Source organism: Gadus chalcogrammus, chromosome 3 (genome assembly GCF_026213295.1).
Source record: "Gadus chalcogrammus isolate NIFS_2021 chromosome 3, NIFS_Gcha_1.0, whole genome shotgun sequence".
NCBI lineage: Eukaryota > Metazoa > Chordata > Actinopteri > Gadiformes > Gadidae > Gadus > Gadus chalcogrammus.
Window position 1 is genome coordinate 27,829,229 of NC_079414.1, and position 9,839 is coordinate 27,839,067.

The 9,839-nt window shown below is 55.4% G+C and overlaps 1 protein-coding gene across 1 annotated transcript in view; it reads left to right on the plus strand.

Annotated features, from left to right (window-relative positions):
* Nucleotides 1-6,763: 6,763 nt before the first annotated feature.
* krt94 (keratin 94) overlaps nt 6,764-9,839 on the plus strand; it is a 4,596-nt gene continuing 1,520 nt past the window's right edge. Inside the window, exons 1-5 of the mRNA XM_056587130.1 lie at nt 6,764-7,321; nt 7,960-8,042; nt 8,157-8,313; nt 8,516-8,677; nt 8,997-9,122. Of these exons, the coding sequence (XP_056443105.1) occupies nt 6,842-7,321; nt 7,960-8,042; nt 8,157-8,313; nt 8,516-8,677; nt 8,997-9,122 (1,008 nt within the window). The 5' untranslated portion in view covers nt 6,764-6,841. The remainder of the gene's footprint in view (nt 7,322-7,959; nt 8,043-8,156; nt 8,314-8,515; nt 8,678-8,996; nt 9,123-9,839) is intronic.

Genomic DNA, 9,839 nt, shown 5'->3' on the forward strand with positions numbered 1-9,839 from the left:
ATGTGAAGAGAAGTTCCTTCATTTGTCAGGAATGTGACCCCTCTGTTAGACTTATCACACAGCGGCCAGCGCTCGTTCCCGCTGTGGTATGCACCCCCCTCCCCCCTCTGTGTCCTAGCTGATGCACCCCCCCCCTCCCTCCCCCTCTTCCGTCTTAGCTGGTAACCACGGCGACCCGGGCGAACCTCCGCAGCCGGTCTGACAGTCGTTTCCATCAATGTGACAAAATGAAATCATGTGAATTGAGTGTAATGTCCTCATACACCTGTCACCTTCAAACGAGTCGGACGCTGAAATATGAGTCATGAGACATGCATGTCCCACACCCGACCGGTGGATCCAATGCTCAGCCTTCATGACGCCTCACTGCTGTTTCTTCACCTCCTCGTAATCTCTCTTCTTCACACCCCTGTTGCTTGGAATAATAAAAGCTGTAACGGTATTAATGTGTTTATTAGTATACAGGTTCTCTTATCAGTCCAGTGTTGACCGGGCTCTTCCCATGGTGATCCCACGGGGCTGCAGAGGTTCTCAGACGTTGCTGTGCGTCTTCCATCCATCGCTACTCTCGCCATCCCGTACCATTTTACACTTTTATCGAATGCACCTTACAAAGGTCCAAACACACATTAACACACTGACGGCGGAGTCAACCACACAGCTCGTCAGGAGCAGTCGGGGACACCTCAGACCTACTGAAAGCAGTCCATCCACCACCCGTCTATCTCTGGGTCTTTCCACTGCGGGCCATTTGATCTGTGGATGAATGTCTCTCGGCTTCTGGGGGCTGTTAGTCATCCATGGGGCTGGTTTTATTCTTCAGAACTCCACAGAGCTCTTGAAGAAGGCTGCTAGTGTCTCGTTGACCTTCAACAATGCAGGGAATCGAGGCGTACCGTCCCCTGCTCCCCAGCTGTCCTATTGCTGAACGATGTCACTGGTTTGGATCGTTCTTTGATGCACCAACGCTGGTTTCTGGTAGGCCTTACTGCTGCCAAAAAGCTTATAGCACAGAGATGGAAAGCACCTCATGCTTTATCTTATCAACACTGGGTGAACACAGTTATAGATCTTGCTAAGCTAGAGAAATCTGTGGCCAGCATGCATGGCGCGCAAGCTAAAAACATCAACTTGTGGTCATCCTTTATCGTTAGTATGTTGGGGGAGTAGCCATGATTTACTTTCCTTCTTCTACTTCTTTTAAATCTGTTAGCCTATCCTACATTTCTGACTCAGACTTAACAACTCTACTGAGCTGTTCAGATGACTGATTTTTTTTCTAGGTGGGGGGGCAAGACCTGTGTGTGTGTGTGTGTGTGTGTGGGGGGGGGGGGGGGGGGGGGGAGAGTGCGTGTTGATGAATGTCTTATTTGCGTTTATGCCTTATTGGTGTATGTTGTCTTATTTGTGTTTAGGTCAAATGTAGTATGTTGTCTTATTTGTGCATATGCCTAATTGTTTTTTCTATGTCTATCTGTTTGTAAATCATAAAATAAAAAATTTATCACAAAAAAAACAATGCAGAGAATCGTAGCGTCCATGTGGCGCTGTGTGTCACGTGCGGAGCAGCCAGGCGGCCCTCTGATGCTCCACGCAGTCCACTCGTCAGCGATGAGGGGACCTCTGACATGGGGACATCTGAGACGCTTTAACGAGTTTTAGGAATCAGTGGCCACAGGGTTCCGATCTAGCACCCCCACGAGAGCAAGGCCGGAGAAGAGAGCTTGGATTCCCCTCGGTGAGAGAGTATGTGTTACTGTGGCTCTGCACTCTGGATGATGGCGTCTGCTGAACAGACCATGTGTCCTACTGCTGGGAAGGAGTTTGTGTTGAAAGGAGGTATGCTGCACATCATGGAGCACACTAACCCTCACCTGGAAGGGAAGAAGTTGATGGTGTAAAACCCAGGCCAATCCCAGGCACATGCTAGTCATTTAGCCACATGTTAGCCAAAATATTATCCACATGTAAGCTAAAATGTTAGCCATTTAGCCACAAGTTAGGCAACATGTTGTGGCCACAAGCAAAATTCAACAAAAAAGGAGATAGCTAAATATTACACAACCGTAAACACGATAGCCACATATTAGCCACCATGCTGGCCACATGCTAGCCACATGTTAGCCACATGTTAGCCCCACGTTAGCAAACATGTTATCCACAGCTTTCTGTTCCCTACAGCGACTGCACCGTTGCTGGGGCCTGCCTTCCACTCCGGGGGGTCCTGGCTCTGCCACAGTGAGCTGCAGCGCCTGCCGGTTCATTATGTGATCCTCCAGTACTGAACACTTTGAAAAGTTCTTCAGAGAACAGGGACGTTATTCTTCAGAAGTCACTCTCTGAAGAATCCCCCCCCCCCGCCCCACTCCTCTGTATCTCTGCAGCTTGGCGCCCAGCCCTGGGAGCCTTTGTTTATCGGGCTTGAATGACTTATTTATGCGCCTAGCGTTGTATTTTTAGTAGCCTTGTCCTCTCCTCAATCACGTCCACATTCTCCAGCGGGGCCCCCCATGGCACTTGTTGCGATGGCATCAGGCAGCGGTCTAGAAGGAGAGCAGCTCCTGTCCCGGGCTTCTTCTCGCTGGAGGTCGGATCTCGACTCGCAGAGGCCGTGCTGCGGCGTGCATCAGCGCGCGGGTCTCACTCGCTGTAGTTATGGAAACGGTGAGGGGTTCTACACCAGGAGGCTATTTGTATCTTCTCCCTGAGGTGTGGCATGCTGGTGGTAAGTGAACACAGGCCACAGGCCAGAGGCTGGGAGAAATGTGTCACTGGCCGGGGAACTGGCCTCACCTATTGGTCGCTGCCGGGCTGCTGTCAGCAGGTCACAGGGCTCGGTGGAAACTGCCCGGAGTCAGACCGTGATATATAACTGTCTACTATCTATACACTGTATGTCTAAACCCTAACCCTAACTATTAATCAATAAAAGACAAGAGTTTTCCCATCTGTACGTGTGATTGGATTGGAGCCAGACCAGCAGGAGGGCGGGGCAGCGCGCCTGGGTCGTAGACTGGAGGTTTCTGCAGATCAAAGCTCACTGCGGAACACATTCCACCTCCGCTGTTGGTATTGGTGCGCCGCCGCCGCCGCCGCGCCTTCCTTTAGGGCCGCTGACCGTTGGACCCCTAGGGGCCGATCTGATCCAGAGGCCGGTGGGACCCAGGGGCCGGTGGGACCCGGTATGAGCGGATCCTGGGTCAGACGGCCCCTGGGTCAGACGGCCCCTGGGTCAGACTGGCCCCTGGGTCAGACTGGCCCCTGGGTCAGACTGGCCCCTGGGTCAGACTGGCCCCTGAGTCAGACTGGCCCCTGGGTCAGACTGGCCCCTGGGTCAGACTGGCCCCTGGGTCAGACTGGCCCCTGGGTCAGACGGCCCCTGGGTTCCTCCGGTCTCTGGGTCAGACTGGCCCCTGGGTTCCTCCGGTCTCTGGGTCAGACGGCCCCTGGGTTCCTCCAGTCTCTGGGTCAGACGGCCCCTGGGTTCCTCCGGTCTCTGGGTCAGACTGGCCCCTGGGTTCCTCCGGTCTCTGGGTCAGACTGGCCCCTGGGTCAGACTGGCCCCTGGGTTCCTCCGGTCTCTGGGTCAGACTGGCCCCTGGGTCAGACTGGCCCCTGGGTTCCTCCGGTCTCTGGGTCAGACTGGCCCCTGGGTTCCTCCGGTCTCTGGGTCAGACGGCCCCTGGGTCAGACGGCCCCTGGGTTCCTCCGGTCTCTGGGTCAGACTGGCCCCTGGGTCAGACTGGCCCCTGGGTTCCTCCGGTCTCTGGGTCAGACTGGCCCCTGGGTCAGACTGGCCCCTGGGTCAGACGGCCCCTGGGTTCCACCGGTCTCTGGGTCAGACTGGCCCCTGGGTTCCTCCGGTCTCTGGGTCAGACTGGCCCCTGGGTTCCTCCGGTCTCTGGGTCAGACTGGCCCCTGGGTCAGACTGGCCCCTGGGTCAGACGGCCCCTGGGTTCCACCGGTCTCTGGGTCAGACGGCCCCTGGGTCAGACGGCCCCTGGGTTCCTCCGGTCTCTGGGTCAGACTGGCCCCTGGGTTCCTCCGGTCTCTGGGTCAGACTGGCCCCTGGGTCAGACGGCCCCTGGGTTCCACCGGTCTCTGGGTCAGACTGGCCCCTGGGTTCCTCCGGTCTCTGGGTCAGACTGGCCCCTGGGTCAGACTGGCCCCTGGGTCAGACGGCCCCTGGGTTCCTCCGGTCTCTGGGTCAGACGGCCCCTGGGTCAGACGGCCCCTGGGTTCCTCCGGTCTCTGGGTCAGACGGCCCCTGGGTTCCTCCGGTCTCTGGGTCAGACTGGCCCCTGGGTCAGACGGCCCCTGGGTCAGACGGCCCCTGGGTTCCTCCGGTCTCTGGGTCAGACGGCCCCTGGGTCAGACGGTCCCTGGGTTCCTCCGGTCTCTGGGTCAGACGGCCCCTGGGTCAGACGGCCCCTGGGTTCCACCGGCCCCTGGGTCAGACGGTCCCTGGGTTCCTCCGGTCCCTGGGTCAGACGGTCCCTGGGTTCCACCGGCCCCTGGGTTCCTCCGGTCTCTGGGTCAGACGGTCCCTGGGTTCCACCGGCCCCTGGGTCAGGTGAGGCTCTATGAGGCTTCCCTCACTGGGAGCCCTCACACAGGAAGCTGTTGTTTAGAGAAACATCCGGTCCCTAAAATCGGACAATGCGCTCTAACACACAGAGCGGGGGACGACCCCGATATATCGTTTATGGGGAGCATTTGAATACATTTGACATGATACTGTATGTGCTTATATTAAATGAACGTAGAGACAGCTGAACCGTTCACCTTCAGCTAGCTGTTGATCCCAGGGTCGTTTACGGTCGGCACTGACAGCAGAGCCTGCGTCGGCGGCCTCGCGGCTGACCTCGCCGTGTACAGTTCGATTCTACAAGGACTCATCTGCACTGGAATCTCCCGTCGAAACCCAAGGTGGGTCTCTGTGAGTACGGCAACAAACAGCGCAGTGTGTTCTCAATATTTTTGGACTGGATCCAAGGGCCCCGCCCTGATATTTCACATGTCCCAGTCACTATGGGATGGCTGCTGTTGGTTCAGCCTCCTGTCTTTGTTACAGCCGAAAGATACAGCCCACCGCTCAGACCGCTCTCAGCCCGGGCACTAACAATGACATCAGCGCAGGCTTCACAGTGCAGCCTGATTTACACACACAGACACAGACACAGACATGAACATGCACATACACATACACATACACATACAAATGAACACTTGTACACACACACACACACACACACACACACACACACACACACACACACACACACACACACACACACACACAGACACACACACACACACACACACACACACACACACACACACACACACACACACACACACACACACACATATGCACCTGCAAACACAGGCAAACACGATTCATGAACATACACACACTAACACACATAGTCATGCACATGCATGCCCACATGCACATGTACATGCATGCACACATGCACACACATGCACAGGTTAGCATGCAAAACATGCACACATATGCACAGGAAAGACACACACACAGACACACACACACACTCATCCACAGTGCACAGACACAGACATGCAGGCACAAACACACACGCATGTTCCCACAAGTGCACACACGACACACGAGCACAGGACAAAGGGTAGAGGGATGTTATGAGGGATATGCCAACAATACTATGCTGACATATTTCCTTAGATGGACTCCAACTAAGAGCAGAGAAACAATGGTGCCTTCTGTTCCTATTCAAACACACGTGAACACACAGGGTATTCGGTTTCCACTGTGGTTTCCCCTGTCTGATAATAAGTATAGTGATGATAAAAATCTATTTAATCACACATATAGCACAATTTAAAAGAACCAGATCTACAGCGTAGAGAAGAGATGAAGGATATCCCCTGGACTTTTACTCTTCTTATCAGTGAGTTTGCAAACACTGGGACTGAGTGTTTATCCATGGCGGGACGCTGAACGATAATTAAGGCTTTGTGTTTGGATGTGAAGGAGACCCAATGACTGCTGTGAGTTAGACAACTCAAAACAAACAGAGGGCAGTCCAACACAAGAGAGAGAGAGAGAGAGAGAGAGAGAGAGAGAGAGAGAGAGAGAGAGAGAGAGAGAGAGAGAGAGAGAGAGAGACAGAGAGAGAGAGGGAGAGAGAGAGAGAGAGACAAAGAGAGAGAGAAAGAGAGAGAGACAGAGAGAATGAGAGAGACAGAGAGAGTGAGAGTGAGAGTGAGAGTTAGAGAGAGAGAGAGAGGGAGAGAGAGAGAGACAGAGAGAGAGACAGAGAGAGAGAGAGAGAGAGAGAGACACAAAGAGAGAGAGAAAGAGAGAGACAGAGAGAATGAGAGTGAGAGTGAGAGTTAGAGAGAGTGAGAGAGAGAGACAGAGAGAGACAGAGAGAGAGAGGGAGAGAGAGAGAGAGAGAGACAGAGAGAGAGAGTGAGAGTGAGAGTGAGAGTGAGAGTGAGAGTTAGAGAGAGAGAGAGAGAGAGAGAGAGAGAGAGAGAGAGAGAGAGAGAGAGAGAGAGAGAGAGAGAGAGAGAGAGAGAGAGAGACGCATTCCATAACGGTTTCCTCACATCAGGGCAGAGAAAACAAACCGTGCTCCTTAAAGGCGGACCCTCCCAGGGGGGGCGGCCTCCAGGCAAACTCCCCCTCTCCCTGTTGACCGTTCACCCCTCCCGGCCGCCTCCCCCTGAGCCTCGGGCCCGCCCCCAGCCGGCCCTATATGAGAGGCCGGGCTCCCTCCGGTGTTCTCCACTCCTCGGTCAGAAGCTGTAACGTTGTCCTCTTCTCGCCAGCTCTCCTCAACCACAGAACGCCAGCATGTCTTCCTCCAGCTTCAGAATGAGCTACGGCCAGCCGGGCTCCATCCGCTCCTCCCGCAGCTCCGCCCAGTACTCCACCGCTCCCAAGGCCTTCAGCCTGTGCGGCCCGGCCGGGAACCGCATCTCCACCTCCACCGTGCGCACCGTCTCCTCCGGGTACGGCGGCGGCCACGGCGGCGGCTATGGCGGCGGCATGAGCTTTGGCGGCGGCGGCGGCAGCGGGGGCTACGGCAGCGGGAGCTACGGCAACTTCGACCTGAGCCAGGCGGTGGACCAGAGCCACATCAACCTGAACGAGAAGGCCACCATGCAGAACCTCAACGACCGCCTGGCCTCCTACCTGGACAAGGTGCGCTGCCTGGAGGCGGCCAACTCCAAGCTGGAGGTGCAGATCAGAGAGTACTACGAGACCAAGGGCCCGTCGGCCGAGCGCGACTACAGCAACTACTGGGCCATCATCAACGACCTGAAGGACAAGGTAGGGGCCCGCTGATACCGGCTGTCAATCATTAGCGGTGCTGTCTGAGGGACTCCGGCACTCCTCTGGGGTGTGCAGTGACAGGCATCATAGTCAGTGGTGTCCCTGCCTTCAGTGCTTAAAGGACTAGTTAATTGTGCATTTTAATCGGAAAATGTTGCAAAAGATGACTTCAGTGGTGTCCATGGAAACATAGAGCTCAAAGCCCAGCTAGAACGGGCTACCGACTCAGCCTAGAAACCAATGCTGTTCTCTCCTCTGGAACGCTGTTCTCTCCTCTAGAACGCTGCTCTCTCCTCTAGAACCAACAGTGTTCTCTGCTCTAGAGCTAATGCTGTTCTCTCCTCTAGAACCAACAGTGTTCTCTGCTCTAGAGCTAATGCTGTTCTCTCCTCTGGAAACAACAGTTTTCTCAGCTCTAGAACTAATGCGGTTCTGTCCTCTAGAACCAACAGTGTTCTCAGCTCTAGAACTAATGCGGTTCTGTCCTCTAGAACCAACAGTGTTCTCAGCTCTAGAACTAATGCGGTTCTCTCCTCTAGAACCAACAGTGTTCCCTGCTCTAGAACTAATGCGGTTCTGTCCTCTAGAACCAACAGTGTTCTCAGCTCTAGAACTAATGCGGTTCTGTCCTCTAGATCCACGGGGCGACGGTGGACAACGCCAACATCCTGCTCCAGATCGACAACTCCAAACTGGCCGCCGACGACTTCAGGACCAAGTAAGCATGAAGCCTCCAGACTCAACCTGGGAACATCTGGAGGCCAGCGGGGCACATCTGGGGGCACGGCCCAGAGGGAACCCGACCTCACCTCTCTCCGTCACTCGTCCGCAGGTTCGAGCACGAGCTGATGATGCGGCAGTCGGTGGAGGCAGACATCGGCAACCTGCGGCGCCTGCTGGACCAGACCACGCTCACCAAGGCTGACCTGGAGATGCAGATCGAAGGCCTGCAGGACGAGCTCGCCTACCTGAAGAAGAACCACGCCGAGGTAGGCGCCGCCCAACCACCTCCCTGAGCCTCCGACTGGTTCTCCCTAACCCTGTCCCCATTGGTTCCCCCTGACCCTGTCCCCATTGGTTCCCCCTGACCCTGTCCCCATTGGTTCCCCCTGACCCTGTCCCCATTGGGTCCCCACCCCTCTTAACCCTGTCCCCATTGGTTCCCCCTGACCCTGTCCCCATTGGTTCCAGGACCTGGCGGCCATGCGCTCCCAGATGAGCGGCACGGTGAACGTGGAGGTGGACGCCGCGCCGCAGCAGGACCTGAGCAGAGTGCTGGACGAGATCCGCTCGCAGTACGAAGGCATCACCGACAAGCACCGCCGGGACCAGGAGGCCTGGTTCAACGACAAGGTGACAGCGCCCCCTACACCACCCCATAGTACTACACCACCCCCATAGCACCACACCACCCCCATAGTACTACACCACCCCCATAGCACCACACCACCCCCATAGCACCACACCACCCCTATAGAGACCAGGAGGCCTGGTTCAAAGACAAGGTATCAGCTCCACTGAGCCAACCGAGGTTCAAACATTACGGTTGACGGTCACTTTAAGTCTAGTAAAGCTTTAATTTTCCCTCCTAAGTTGATATCTTCAGTATGTGCCGCTCCCACTCAGGGAGGATGAACCACGGCCCTAATCGCTGTCCTGTTCCCTCCCCCAGTCCGCCGTGCTGTCCAAGGAGGTGGCCGTCAGCACAGAGGTCATCCAGACGTCCAAGACAGAGATCAACGACCTGCGACGCACACTGCAGGGCCTGGAGATCGAGCTGCAGTCCCAGCTCAGTATGGTGAGGGAGACGCTCTGCTGCTGCTGACGCCCGCATCGGGACGTTACCTTATTAGAGCATCCAGATCCTCACAGGCCTCTCTCTCTCTCTCTCTCTCTCTCTGTCTCTCTCTCATTCTCTCTCTCTCTGTCTGTCTGTCTGTCTGTCTGTCTGTCTGTCTGTCTGTCTGTCTGTCTGTCTGTCTGTCTGTCTGTCTGTCTGTCTGTCTGTCTGTCTGTCTGTCTGTCTGTCTGTCTGTCTGTCTGTCTGTCTGTCTGTCTGTCTGTCTGTCTGTCTGTCTGTCTGTCTGTCTGTCTGTCTGTCTGTCTGTCTGTCTGTCTGTCTGTCTGTCTGTCTGTCTGTCTGTCTGTCTGTCTGTCTGTCTCTCTCTCTCTCTCTCTCTCTCTCTCTCTCTCGCTCTCTCTCTCTCTCTCTCTCTCTCTCTCTCTCACTCTCTCTCTCACTCTCTCTCTCATTCTCTCTCTCTCTCTCCCTCCCTTCCTCCCTCTCTCTCTCTCTCTCTCTGGTAACAGAGAGGAGGGGGTTAACCAGATTCCTGCTGGTGGTGTTAGATTAAAGACAGAGGGTGACTGAGGGTGAGGTGGGATGCGGGGGGAGTGAGAGGAGAGGGGGAGTGAGAGGAGAGTGATACGAGCCGGGGAGATCGGAATGTCTCTCCTCAGCTGAGTTCATACATCTGCTCTTCCTCAAGACACACACACACACACACACACACAC